The 14607-nt window shown below is 48.9% G+C and overlaps 1 protein-coding gene across 1 annotated transcript in view; it reads left to right on the top strand.

Moving 5' to 3' along the window:
• The window catches only part of LOC309544095 (uncharacterized protein), a gene marked incomplete at its 3' end in the record, with an annotated part of 32521 nt that extends 18162 nt beyond the window's left edge, over positions 1 to 14359 (top strand). The window contains exons 2-3 of the mRNA XM_082276476.1: positions 8639 to 8908; positions 14271 to 14359. Of these exons, the coding sequence (XP_082132602.1) occupies positions 8639 to 8908; positions 14271 to 14359 (359 nt within the window). The remainder of the gene's footprint in view (positions 1 to 8638; positions 8909 to 14270) is intronic.
• Between the last annotated feature and the right edge of the window lie 248 nt (positions 14360 to 14607).

Genomic DNA, 14607 nt, shown 5'->3' with positions numbered 1-14607 from the left:
TGGACTGCTACTGCCATAAACTTTTCGGTCAGGTCCCATAGGCTGGTACCCATAGACTTCTCTGCCAGGTCCCATAGACTGGTACCCATAGACTTATCTGCCAGATCCCATAGGTTGATACTGCCATAGACTTCTCTTCCAGGTCCCTCAGACTGGTACTGCCATGGACTTCTCTGCCAGATCCCATAGACTGGTACTGACATAGCCTTCTCTGCCAGGTCCCATAGACTCGTTTGCCAGTTCCCATAGACTGGTACTGACATAGCCTTCTCTGCCAGGTCCCATAGACTCGTTTGCCAGATCCCATAGATTGGTACTGTCATTGACTTCTCTGTCAGATCCCATAAGCTGGTACCCATAAACTTCTCTGACAGGTCACATAGAATAGAACTGCCATAGACTTCTCTGCCATGTCCCATAGACTGAACCTATAGCCAGGGCTGTTGTTAGAAATTACAGGGCCCCATACAACCTACCTGACAGGGCCCCCCTTCCCGGCTGAAAGTGACTAAGGACATAGATGTATCAATCCCTTTCTTTGCAGCCTTAGCAGCACAGGTGAATGAATAGGGAATGCTCTGAGGCTTCCTGCTCATTCACAAACTGAAGCATATTAGGCACAGTTTATTATGCTTCAGTGATGAATAGAAACAGAAATGAGTGATACCAATCACTGACTGTGTTCATTCAGGAAAGAAAGCAACCAGTAAATGACATACTTACCAGCCACTTCCCTCACTCTCTATCCTGAAACATCTCTCTTTGTGCCCTCAGTAGCTGAGAGGAGGGAAGCCAGAAGTGCTGCAGGGCAAAGTGGCAAACGGGGGACTCAGAAAGCAGATGGAAGGGGCACATGTGCTAGGACAAATCCACCTGCAGTGCAGGCGTAGAGAGATAGAGGAAGAGAAGCTGGCAGCAATGCAGGGAGAGGCAGCAGACAGTACAGCCGGCCCTCCTGTGCAGAAAGTGCCTGGGCTCTCCTTTTGAACTGATGGGGCCTGGGCCCAGTACAGGAGGGCTGTCTGTACTGCCTTATCAGCAGCCCTGCCCATAGCCTTCTCTGCCAGGTCCCATAGACTGGTACCCATAGCCTTTTTTTATTTCCTGGTCCCTGCCTAGGCCAGGATGACATCACAGCCCCTTGTGTGCGCAGATACACCAAGTCTGGCTTGTGTACACATGTGCGTTATCTCATAAATGCCTCCACGGAGGTGTGACATCTCCATTCCAGAAGTTGTTGTCAAGATGTTGCACATCTGCACACATGTGTTGTCTCTGCACAATAGTGAGGGATCTGGCATATGTGCAGGCATATCTGCCAGGTCCCATAGACTGGTACTGACACAGCCTTCTCTGCCATATCGCAACGACTGGTACCCATAGACTTCTTTGCCAGATCTCATAGACTGGTACTGCCATAGACTTCTCTGCCAGGTCCTATAGACTGGTACTGCCATAGGCTTCTCTGCCAGGTCCCATAGACTGGTACTGCCATAGGCTTCTCTGCCAGGTCCTATAGACTGGTACTGCCATAGGCTTCTCTGCCAGGTCCCATAGACTAGAAATGCCATAGACTTCTTTGCCAGGTCCCATAGACTTGTACTGCCATAGACTTCTCTGCCAGGTCCCATAGACTAGTACTGTCATATTCTTCTCTGCCATGTCCAAAAGACTGGTACTGCCATAGACTTCTCTGCCAGGTCCCATAGACTGGTACTGCCATAGACTTCTCTGTCAGGTCCCATAGACTAGTACTGCCATAAACTTCTCTGCCAGGTCCCATAGACGGGAATTGCCATAGACTTCTCTGCCAGGTCCCATAGACTGGTACTGCCATAGACTTCTCTGCCAGGTCCCATTGACTGGTACTGCCATAGACTTCTTTGCCAGGTCCCATAGACTGGTACTGCCATATTCTTCTCTGCCAGGTCCCATAGACGGGAATTGCCATAGACTTCTCTGCCAGGTCCCATAGACTGGTACTGCCATAGACTTCTCTGCCAGGTCCCATTGACGGGAATTGCCATAGACTTCTCTGCCAGGTCCCATAGTCTGGTACTGCCATAGACTTCTCTTCCAGGTCCTATAGACTGGTACTGCCATATTCTTCTCTGCCATGTCCAATAGACTGGTACTGCCATAGACTTCTCTGCCAGGTCCCATAGACTGGTACTGCCATATTCTTCTCTGGCATGTCCAATAGACTGGTACTGCCATAGACTTCTCTGCCAGGTCCCATAGACTGGTACTTCCATATTCTTCTCTGCCATGTCCCATAGACTGGTACTGCAATAGACTTCTCTGCCAGGTCCCAAAGACTAGGTAAGAATGATGTCACATCCCCCTGCATGAGCAGATACGCCATATCTCTCTGCAACCCACGGTGTGCCATAGATGCCATAGACTGGGACTGATATAGATTTATGTGCCAAGTTCTATAGAGTGGTACCCTCAGACCTGGCAAAGCCTCACAGCATGTCTGCAGATGCACCAGATCTCAATTAGGATTGAGGCGCGATTGAAGAAGGGCAAAAAGAGAGCTTTTGATTCAAGCAAGTCATTATTGGACTCCATGATCTAGTAGGACTTCTCGACCAGGTCCCATAGACTGGTGCTGCTATGGACTTCTCTGTCAGGTCCCCATGAAGTGGTACAGCCATAAACCTCTCTGCCAGGTCCCATAGCCTAGTACCCATAGACTTCTCTGCCAGGTCCCATAGCCTAGTACCCAGAGACTTACCTGCCAGGTGCCATAGACTGGTACCCATAGACTTCTCTGCCAGGTCCTATTGACTGGTGCTTCCATAGACTTCTCTGTCAGGTCCCCATAAAGTGGTACCCACAAACTTCTCTGCCAGGTTGCTTAGACAGGTACTGCCATAGACTTCTCTGCCAGGTCCCATAGTCTGGTACCCATAGACTGATGCTGCTATAGACTTCTCTGCCAGGTCCCATAGACAGGTGCTGCCATAGACTTCTCTGTCAGATCCTATAGCCTGGTACCAATAGACTTACCTGCCAGGTCCCACAGACTGGTGCTGCCATAGACTTCTCTGTCAGGTCCCCATGAAGTGGTAAAGCCATACAATTCTCTGCCAGGTCCCATAGCCTGGTACCCAAAGACTTTCCTGCCAGGTCCCACAGACTGGTGCTGCCATAGACTTCTCTGCCAGGTCCCCATAAAGTGGTACAGCCATAGACTTCTCTGCCAGGTCCAATAGCCTGGTACCCATAAACTTCTCTGCCAGGTTCCATAGACAGGTACTGCCATAGACTTATATGCCAGGTCCCATAGACTGGTACCCAAAGGCTTTCCTGCCAGGTCCCATAAACTGGTACCCATAGACTTCTCTGCCAGGTCCTATAGCCTGGTACCCATAGACTTACCTGCCAGGTCCCATAGACTGGTGCTGCCATAGACTTCTCTGTCAGGTCCCCATGAAGTGGTAAAGCCATAAACTTCTCTGCCAGGTCCCATAGACTGGTACCCAAAGACTTACCTGCCAGGTCCCATAGACTGGTACCCATAGACTTCTCTGCCAGGTCCCATAGACTGGTGCTGCCATAGACTTCTCTGCTAGGTCCCCAGAAAGTGGTACAGCCATACACTTCTCTGCCAGGTCCCCATAAAGTAGTACAGCCATAGACTTCTCTGCCAAGTCCAATAGCCTGGTACCCATATACTTCTCTGCCAGGTCCCTTAGACTGATACTGCCATAGACTTCTCTGCCAGGTCCCATAGACTGGTACTGCCATAGACTTCTTTTTCAGATCCCATAGACTGGTACTGACATAGACTTCTTTGCCAGGTCCCATAGACTGGTACTGCCATAGACTTCTCTGCCAGGTCCCATAGACTGGTACAGCCATAGACTTCTCTGCCAGGTCCCATAGACTGGTACTGCCATAGACTTCTCTGCCAGGTCCCATAGACTAGTGCTGCCATAGACTTCTCTGCTACGTCCCCAGAAAGTGGTACAGCCATAGACTTCTCTGCCAGGTCCAATAGCCTTGCACCCATAGACTTCTCTGCCAGGTCCAATAGCCTCGTACTGCCGTAGACTTCTCTGCCAGGTCCTATAGCCTGGTACCCATAGACTTCTCTGTCATGTCCCCATAAAGTGGTACAGCCTTAGACTTCCCTGCCAGGTCCCATAGACTGGTGCTGTCATAGACTTCTCTGCCAGGTCCCACAGACATGGGCGTTCGTGGGGGGGGGGGGCGGGTCAAGGGAGGGCAGTTCCCCCCCCCCCCCCTAGAATCTCAACTTCCACTTTAAAGTGGTTGTTAAGCCACTTTATACCATCCAATCTGGTCTGTTTAATAATCCTGTGTGATTGTGAATGTGTTTTTAAAAAAAATAAACTGTTTTCAGAGCGCAGGCCGCTGTTCTGTCAGTAATGAACACAGGGATCCTCTTATTTAGGAACACAGGTTTCTGTGTTCATGCAGCAAGCCCATCCCCCACACAGTTAGAAAGCACCCCCTAGGGACACATTTAACCCTTTGATCGCCCCTGTTGTTAACCTCTTCCCTGCCAGTGTCATTTTTACAGTAACAGTGCATATTTTTAGCACTGATTTCTGTAGTAATGTCAGTGGTACCCCCAAAAGTGTAAAAAATGTCAGTTAGGGGTCCGATCTGTCCACCGCAATGTCGCAGTACCGCAAAAAATTGCAGATTGCCGCCATTACTAGTAAAAAATAGATAAATAAAAATGACATAAATATTTCCCCTAGTTTGTACACGCGATAACTTTTGCGCAAACCAGTCAATATAAAGTATCTCACAGAAGTAAGTACACCCCTCACATTTTATTCTATCTTTTCATGTGACAACACTAAAGAAATTACACTTTGCTACAATGTAAAGTAGTGAGTGTACAGCTTGTATAACAGTGTAAATTTGCTGTCCCCTCAAAATAACTCAACACACAGCCATTAATGTCTAAACCACATATTTTTGATTTAAAAAAAAAAAAAATCCCAATTGGCGTATATTGATTTGTTTGCGCAAACGTTATAGAGTCTACAAACTACGGGAAAGATTTATGTAATTTTTTATGTCATTTTTTTTTATTTTTATTTTTGTTTACTAGTAATTGCACCGAGGTGCGATTTTTAGCGGGACTGCGATATTGCGGCGGACAGATCGGACCTCTAACTGACATTTTTGACACTTTTGGGGGGGCCAGTGACATTACTACAGTAATCAGTGCTAAAAATATGCACTGTTACTGTAATAATGACACTGGCAGGGAAGGGGTTAACACCGGGGGCGATCAAAGGGTTAAGTGTGAGCCTAGGGGGTGCTTTCTAACTGTGAGGTTGATGGGCTTGTGGAATCAACACAGAGACCTGTGATCCTAAATAGGAGGATCACAGGCGCTCTATGTTCATTACTGAGAGAACGGTCTGCTGTATTTACAAAAGCAGACCTTCGTTCTCTCTTCACGGGGAGTGATCGGGGGTGCCTGGCGGCAATCGTGGCCGTCGGCCCCAGGGATCGGCATCCCCACTGACTAATGGGGGCGGGTGCATGCCTCCGGCGGTGCGAACGCGCCCCCAGGAGCCTACAGGTATGGCGGTTCGCGTAGCCAAGCCAGCCTGCCGCAGTATATTTTCGGCGGGCGGTCGGCAAGTGGTTAAAGGTTTCAAACTTATAACAGTAAACCCCCCCCCCCCTTACCTTAGTGTATTCACTCTGCGTAAGGTAGTCTGTGGTCACCAGAGTCCCTCCCCCATATCAGAGTTCCTGGTGTTCACCCTTAAATCAATGTCCTCAGAGTTCTCCTTTACATTCGAGTCTGCAGGATTCCCTGTTACAGTGCAAGTGGGAACTCTGTTGACCCTGACGTAAAGGGGAATTCTGATGTAACGGGCAATGCTGTAGACCATGACATAACTGGGAACTCTGATGTAAAGGGGAACGCTGTGGATGATGATGTAGGGGGGGGGGGGCTCTGCTGACCAGAGACCACATTACATCAGAGTTCCCTTTTATAACAGAGTCCACAGTGATCCCCTTTACATCACAGAGCTCCCCTTGCACTGTAGGGGGGAATCCTGCAAACTCTGATGTAGGGGGGAACTCTGTGGACTCTTGTGTAAGGGGGGGGGGGTTTGGTAACCAGAAACTCAATTACATCAGATGCCCCTTTACATCACGTTTTCCAGTGTTCCCCTTCACATCAGGGTCCACATTGTTTCCCTTTACATCAGAGGTTCTGTAAGGGGGAACCCTGCAGACTCTGATGTAAAGTGGAACTCTGTGGACTGTGAGGTAAAGGGGAGCTCTATGGACTCTTGTGTAAGGGGGGGGGTGACCCTCTTACCATCAGAGTCTCCCTTTACACCAGAGTCTGCAACATTGCCCCTTTCATCAGACTCCTCAGGATTCTCTTTTACATCAGAGTCCACAGAGTTCCCACTTGCAACGAAAAGGGGAACCCTGCAGAAAATAAAATATGGGTTTGGTGAGGTCCAACCAAGAAAGGGAAGACCTCCCCCCACACCTATAGAAATAGGGGATGGTAATTAGGTTTGCTAAATGGGTGAACACAAAGGTATCAATACCATTGGCACATCATAGACAAGAAATTCATTTTAATAAGGTAACATTGATAAAAACATGATAAAGTTAAAATGAAAAAGACTACACCATAGTCTAGTCATATAGCAACATTGTTATACAAATTGATGAGTATATGCATAGTCACAGCCAATGAGGGATGGGGCTGACGCGTTTCGCTGAGAATGGCTTCCTCAAAGACCCCTTTAGAATCCCAGGTGGACAAAGGTGCAAATACAATCAACATAGAGTAGAAGTTTTGAGACATCAATGGTCCATAGTAGGTGCCCTGGATTACAGAATGGACAGAATCCAGAGACCCGCATGGGGAGAATATCGAGTCCCAAAACTCAGAGGAGGATATTCAAACTATTTAATAATGAGTAAAGTCTAGAATTGCCAGCAAGACCATTGGATATATGGACACCATCTTTAAACAAAATTATAGTCTCTCCAAAGCCAGATGACAAACGTCCGGTATTCCCCGAGAGGAACGAAAAAGGGGAACCCTGCAGACTCTGATGTAAGTGGAAACTCTGTTCTGGGTTATATTAACCTGACTTTCATGTAAAAAGGGAAATACCTTTTGGTATACCTTAGGCACATTGCTAATCGCACTAGCTACATCTTTGTAGCCTAATCCAGGGGCGTGTCTGCTGCAAGGCAAACAAGGCATTTGCCTTGGGAGGCGCAGCCCCCCCAGGTGACCGCGCTATAGCCGAATGACGACTATATCGCGGTTGTCCATTCATGGGAGGGCAACTATTGAAGCCATCTCCCAGAACCGCATCTCCCACGCGCCCACTACAGTGCATGCCCGGCGCACTCTGTGACTGCTATGTCCTTCGAACACAGCTGATCACAGATGAGGGTAAAGAACCCAACAAAGCAATCAGCTGTGTCCAATCACAGCTGATCACGATGTAAACACACTTGCTGGTTATCGGCATTCCTTTCCTCACGCAGCGTGAGAAGAGGAGAGAGCCAGTAACCGACCAGTATAAAAGGGGACATCTACATTGATAATCAGGGCATAAACAGGCTCAATCAGTTCCATTCTTTGCCAATCAGTGCTGCAAATCAGTGCCTCCTCATCAGTGCCGCCTATCAGTGTCCATCAGTGCCGCCTATCAGTGCCCATCAGTACCGCCTATCAGTGCCCATCAGTACCGCCTATCAGTGCTGCAAATCAGTGCCTCCTCATCAGTGCCCATTAGTACCGCCTATCAGTGCCCATCAGTACCACCTATCAGTGCCCATCAGTACCGCCTATTAGTGCCCATCAGTGCCACTTATCAGTGCCGCCTATCAGTGCCCACCAGTGCCGTCTCATCCTCAGCCCTGCAAACCCCGTCCTATGTCCCGCTGACCCCATCCTCTGCCCCATTGACCACATATGTGGCACTTGGACGAATCATGTCTCAGGGTCTGATGAGGAAGCCCCAACTGTTCATTGGGAACGGCTGAAGCTTCCTCATCAGACCCTGAGACAAGAACGGTATACCGCGGCTGGGGTGGGACAAATTTAGATGGGGGGGGCACCTGATTTTAGTCTGGCTTAGGGCAGCACAAAACCAAAATACACCACTGGCCTAAATATTGATATTTGCACTGAAAATTTTAATATTGGGTAATTTTTTGAACTGTCAGTAAAAATTTGGTTCTGTTAGTAAATATCATATCATGTCAGTAAATTTTTGCATCAGGAGGCTGGGATGCCTATCAGACAATATTACAATGGCCAAAAATGGAAAACAATGGTGTCACACTTTAATTATCCCAATTAAACCAGGCAATGTACACTTCCGAATGTCTGAAGAACTTGTCACCACATGCTGGTCTTTTTTCAGAATGCAGGCAAATCTCTGAGCCCAGTGCTCTGTTGTTTCCATTTCTCCAGGGAAAAAGGAAGAGTCCCTCTACCACCTATATGCTGCATGTCAAATCTGAACTATAGGATTTTATTTATCCTTTAGTATTTTCTGTATACTCGTATTAACTGTCCAGAAGATCTCGGAATCCCCAGATGAAAGTAACAGAATTATCCCTTTGTCATTTTTTATTTCAGCGGTTCCAGAAAGCAGCTCTACTGCCCCCGTCCAAAGCACAGAGACCCCGGTGACTAGCCGGTGCCCCCGAGCCATTCCACTCCAAGAGAAAGTGGGAAAGAAAATCCCTCTGACCTGCCCTCCATCTGAGCCCAGTTCATCCAGTGACAGTGAGCTGACCTCCAGGGGCCAAGAGATGCCCCTCCTAAGGGACACATCTGAGGTGACACTTCTGGGCATCGCCAAACCGCTCCTGAGGCAGCGCGGCTGTGAAATGCTGAGTCATAGAGGTAACACAACCCAGGGATTGCGCATGGGTGCCTACAGACAAAAGATGTTAGGACTAGACAAAGTTTAGATAGTAGATCAGTGCTCCCCAAATCACGGACCGGTCAACGTTTGATCATTTTTCTGTGGCCCGCTGAGGGGGGGACGTCAATGCAGAGTGCCACAGCGTGCCCCCAATCAATGCAGAGTGCCACAGCGTGCCCCCAATCAATGCACAGTGACCAGCGTGCCCCTAATCAATGCACAGTGACCAGCGTGCCCCCAATCAATGCAGAGTGCCACAGTGTGCCCCCAATCAATGCAGAGTGCCACAGCGTGCCCCCAATCAATGCAGAGTGCCACAGCGTGCCCCCAATCAATGCACAGTGACCAGCGTGCCCCTAATCAATGCACAGTGACCAGCGTGCCCCCAATCAATGCAGAGTGCCACAGTGTGCCCCCAATCAATGCAGAGTGCCACAGCGTGCCCCCAATCAATGCAGAGTGCCACAGCGTGCCCCCAATCAATGCAGAGTGCCACAGCGTGCCCCCAATCAATGCACAGTGACCAGCGTGCCCCCAATCAATGCACAGTGACCAGCATGCCCCCAATCAATGCAGAGTGACCAGTGCATTTACCTGATTTGCAGCGGCGGTTTCTCCGCAGTCTCCCCGCGTCTCCTCGAGTCCTCCCTCCTCCTCCTCCTCCTCCTCCTCCTTGGCCAATGGCACGGGTTCGCCTTTCGGCCAATCAGGAAAAAGGTCTCCGACCCGTTTCCTGATTGGCCAGGAGGAGGATCCGTGTGACAATAGCGAATATTCATTCGCTATTGTCACACAAATGGGTGGGCTCAGGGCACACTGCTCTGCGCCCCGGGTCCACCCTTTTTTGAATTTTTTTTTTTTTCTCTAAAATGGAAATAATGTAATTTTCTTTGGGCAGACCGGTACCATTTGATCCACGGACCGGTACCGGTCCATGGCCCAGGGGTTGGGGATCACTGCCTTAGATGACCTGTGTTGCCAGACCAGTTTAGGTGTGGCCAATTTCCTTTTTCTGCCTCTCAGAGACATTGTATGGCCTGACCATCACACTTACCTATATGACCCCCTTCAAGTGATGGAGCTCAGCTCTAACCAGTGAAGGGTACTGGTAAAACTACAACATACAAAGGCATTGTAGACAATTGTCCCCTGTGTACAAAGCCAACTCCTTAAAGACTTTGTTTTATGAGTTTGGTGTAGAGGAACTTGAGTGTCCTGCAAAGAACCATGACCTCAACACTACTATAAACCTTTGGGATGAATAGGAATGCTGATTGTGAGCCAATACCTGTATCATGTACCTGGCTGGAGGCTGAGATGACAAGAAGGCTTCCCTTACACCGCTGAAGTGTAGCATACAGAATGGGAGGGCACAGAGTGGCACAAGTGATGGATGTCCAGGCCACAGATGTTCTCTTCTGTAAGCAGGTTTGGCTGTCAAGTGCTTGTGCAGACCAACAGGAAGGTCTGAAGGAAGCAGTAGACTGGAAGGCAGCTGACCAGTACACTGGAACACAAAAAAAGTCTGGAAGCATAGTCTGGACAGGCAGTGGTCAGTAACCAAGAAGAAAGACAGCAGACAGGGTAGCAAACAGAGTCGTAGTTGGGAGGCAAGCCGAAGTCAAACCAGGGAATCATCAAAAACAAGCCATGGTCAGGAGCTAGCTGAAGTCAAAACCAGGAATCAGCAGAGATAAGATGTGGTCAGGAACTAGCCATGGTCAAAACTGGGAATCAGCAGAGACAAGCCAAGGGTCAAGAACTAGCAGAGGTCAAAACTGGGAATCAGCAGAGACAAGCCAAGGGTCAAGAACTAGCAGAGGTCAAAACTGGGAATCAGCAGAGCCAAGCCAAGGGTCATGAACTAGCAGAGGTCAAAACTGGGAATCAGCAGAGACAAGCCAAGGGGCAAGAACTAGCAGAGGTCAAAACTGGGAATCAGCAGAGACAAGCCAAGGGTAAGGAACTAGCAGAGGTCAAAACTGGGAATCAGCAGAGACAAGCCCAGGGTCAGGAACTAGCAGAGGTCAAACATTGGGAATCAGCAGTGACAAGCTGTGGTCAGGAACTAGCAGAGGTCAAAACTGTGAATCAGCAGTGACAAGCCAAGGGTCAAGAACTAGTAGAGGTGAAAACTGGGAATCAGCAGAGACAAGCCAAGGGTCAGGAACTAGCAGAGGTGAAAACTGGGAATCAGCAGAGACAAGCCAAGGGTCAAGAACTAGTAGAGGTGAAAACTGGGAATCAGCAGAGACAAGCCAAGGGTCAGGAACTAGCAGAGGTGAAAACTGGGAATCAGCAGAGACAAGCCAAGGGTCAAGAACTAGTAGAGGTGAAAACTGGGAATCAGCAGAGACAAGCCAAGGGTCAAGAACTAGTAGAGGTGAAAACTGGGAATCAGCAGAGACAAGCCAAGGGTCAGGAACTAGCAGAGGTGAAAACTGGGAATCAGCAGAGACAAGCCAAGGGTCAAGAACTAGTAGAGGTGAAAACTGGGAATCAGCAGAGACAAGCCAAGGGTCAGGAACTAGCAGAGGTGAAAACTGGGAATCAGCAGAGACAAGCCAAGGGTCAAGAACTAGTAGAGGTGAAAACTGGGAATCAGCAGAGACAAGCCAAGGGTCAAGAACTAGTAGAGGTGAAAACTGGGAATCAGCAGAGACAAGCCAAGGGTCAGGAACTAGCAGAGGTGAAAACTGGGAATCAGCAGAGACAAGCCAAGGGTCAGGAACTAGCAGAGGTGAAAACTGGGAATCAGCAGAGACAAGCCAAGGGTCAGGAACTAGCAGAGGTCAAAACTGGGAATCAGCAGAGACAAGCCAAGGGTCAAGAACTAGCAGAGGTCAAAACTGGGAATCAGCAGTGACAAGCCAAGGGTCAAGACCTAGTAGAGGTGAAAAATGGGAATCAGCAGAGACAAGCCAAGGGTCAGGAACTAGCAGAGGTGAAAACTGGGAATCAGCAGAGACAAGCCAAGGGTCAAGAACTAGTAGAGGTGAAAACTGGGAATCAGCAGAGACAAGCCAAGGGTCAGGAACTAGCAGAGGTCAAACATTGGGAATCAGCAGTGACAAGCTGTGGTCAGGAACTAGCAGAGGTCAAAACTGGGAATCAGCAGTGACAAGCCAAGGGTCAAGAACTAGTAGAGGTGAAAACTGGGAATCAGCAGAGACAAGCCAAGGGTCAGGAACTAGCAGAGGTGAAAACTGGGAATCAGCAGAGACAAGCCAGGGCCAGATTTAGAGCATCATGGGCTTGGTGCTAAGGATTTTGAAGGGCCTTAAGGGCCGTGCCTTGGCATGCACCCAGAGGAGGAAGGGTGCAGCCATGCATGCCTAATTCAACATGGGATGCTGTCTCTGAAGCCCATAAACACATCCATGCATCGGCAACTGTCCCTCCTTGTCCGGCCTTCGTGCTGTGTGGGGAGGTTCTGAGGGAGCTGCCTGGGGAAGCGAGCATAGAAGCCAGACTTCTGTGTTTACAAGTGACCGTAGAGCGGTAACAGTGAATATGGCCAACCCGGGGCCTATATTAAGGTAGGGGCCTGGAGCTGCAGCTCCAATAGCCCCTATGTTAATCTGGCCCTGAGACAAGCCAAGGGTCAAGAACTAGTAGAGGTGAAAACTGGGAATCAGCAGAGACAAGCCAAGGGTCAGGAACTAGCAGAGGTGAAAACTGGGAATCAGCAGAGACAAGCCAAGGGTCAAGAACTAGTAGAGGTGAAAACTGGGAATCAGCAGAGACAAGCCAAGGGTCAAGAACTAGTAGAGGTGAAAACTGGGAATCAGCAGAGACAAGCCAAGGGTCAGGAACTAGCAGAGGTGAAAACTGGGAATCAGCAGAGACAAGCCAAGGGTCAAGAACTAGTAGAGGTGAAAACTGGGAATCAGCAGAGACAAGCCAAGGGTCAGGAACTAGCAGAGGTGAAAACTGGGAATCAGCAGAGACAAGCCAAGGGTCAAGAACTAGTAGAGGTGAAAACTGGGAATCAGCAGAGACAAGCCAAGGGTCAAGAACTAGTAGAGGTGAAAACTGGGAATCAGCAGAGACAAGCCAAGGGTCAGGAACTAGCAGAGGTGAAAACTAGGAATCAGCAGAGACAAGCCAAGGGTCAGGAACTAGCAGAGGTCAAAAATTGGGAATCAGCAGTGACAAGCTGTGGTCAGGAACTAGCCAGGGTCCAAAAATTGGGAATCAGCAGCAGCAAGTTGTAGTCAGGAACTAGCAGAGGTGAAAACTGGGAATCAGCAGAGACAAGCCAAGGGTCAAGAACTAGTAGAGGTGAAAACTGGGAATCAGCAGAGACAAGCCAAGGGTCAGGAACTAGCAGAGGTGAAAACTGGGAATCAGCAGAGACAAGCCAAGGGTCAAGAACTAGTAGAGGTGAAAACTGGGAATCAGCAGAGACAAGCCAAGGGTCAAGAACTAGTAGAGGTGAAAACTGGGAATCAGCAGAGACAAGCCAAGGGTCAGGAACTAGCAGAGGTGAAAACTGGGAATCAGCAGAGACAAGCCAAGGGTCAGGAACTAGTAGAGGTGAAAACTGGGAATCAGCAGAGACAAGCCAAGGGTCAGGAACTAGCAGAGGTCAAAAATTGGGAATCAGCAGTGACAAGCTGTGGTCAGGAACTAGCCAGGGTCCAAAAATTGGGAATCAGCAGCAGCAAGTTGTAGTCAGGAACTAGCAGAGGTTAAAAACTGGGAGTCAGCAGAGATAAGCTGCGTTGGTACTCACTGAGGCCAAAAATTGGGAATCAGCAGAGTCAAGTTGTGGTCGGGAAATGACCAAGGTCAAACCTAGGAATCAGCAGAGTCAAGCTGTGGTCAGGAACTAGCCAAAGTCAATAGCAAAAGGCAGGCAGGCCAGCAATGGAAAAGAAGATGTCAGGTTCAGGTTCAAGTTGTAGAGCAACAGCTGAAGACCATCCTTCCTAGCTCAGTTCTGTTACTTCAATAGGCAGTCTGTTGCCAGGACTGGTCCAGCGGGAAAAAAATTCCTTCCTGGTTTTTCAGGAGGCAGTCGGATATTCCCTGGATCAACAATCTCTGGTGTCTCCTCAGCCTACCCATGTATGGATGACTCTAACTCAGGGGTGTCCAAACTACGGCCCTCAAGCTGTTGCGTAATTACACGTCCCATGAGGCATTGTAAATCTCTCACATTCACAGACATAACTAGGCATGATGGGAATTGTAGTTCCTGAACAGCTGGAGGGCCATAGTTTGGACACCCCTGCTCTAGCTAGACACAGGATGAATATAAAGCAGACAGCTGTGTAAGTCCAGGACGAGTGCTGATATCATTCACTAATATTCTGTCCTCCGTGTTTGGCACAGGTTCTTGTAATGACACGGAAAGCAATGATGACTCCCTCCCTGAACTGGAGGAACCAGACATGAGTGAGCCCAGGACATCGTCCAACCAGGTACGGCACAGTCACTTCACCGGGTGTAACACCGAGCTGTCCAATAAATATATGACCAGTAGGGATCATAAATAGCCAAAAGCCCCAGGGCACCCTAATACAGCAAACACCAGAGTATAACCCTACACAAAGCCAAGCTGAGTTCAGCAACAAACATTGGCAGTAGAATGGGTCCAGTGGAAGAGCTTTGTGTCAGTATGCCACCATTGAAGGTTGTCCATGAGAGAACCTGCCAGTTTGCAGATTTT

This window comes from Pelophylax lessonae (genome assembly GCF_965119305.1).
Source record: "Pelophylax lessonae genome assembly, contig: HAP1_SCAFFOLD_929, whole genome shotgun sequence".
NCBI lineage: Eukaryota > Metazoa > Chordata > Amphibia > Anura > Ranidae > Pelophylax > Pelophylax lessonae.
Note: the sequence above shows the minus strand (reverse complement) of the source record. Positions and strands in the feature narration are given on the sequence as shown.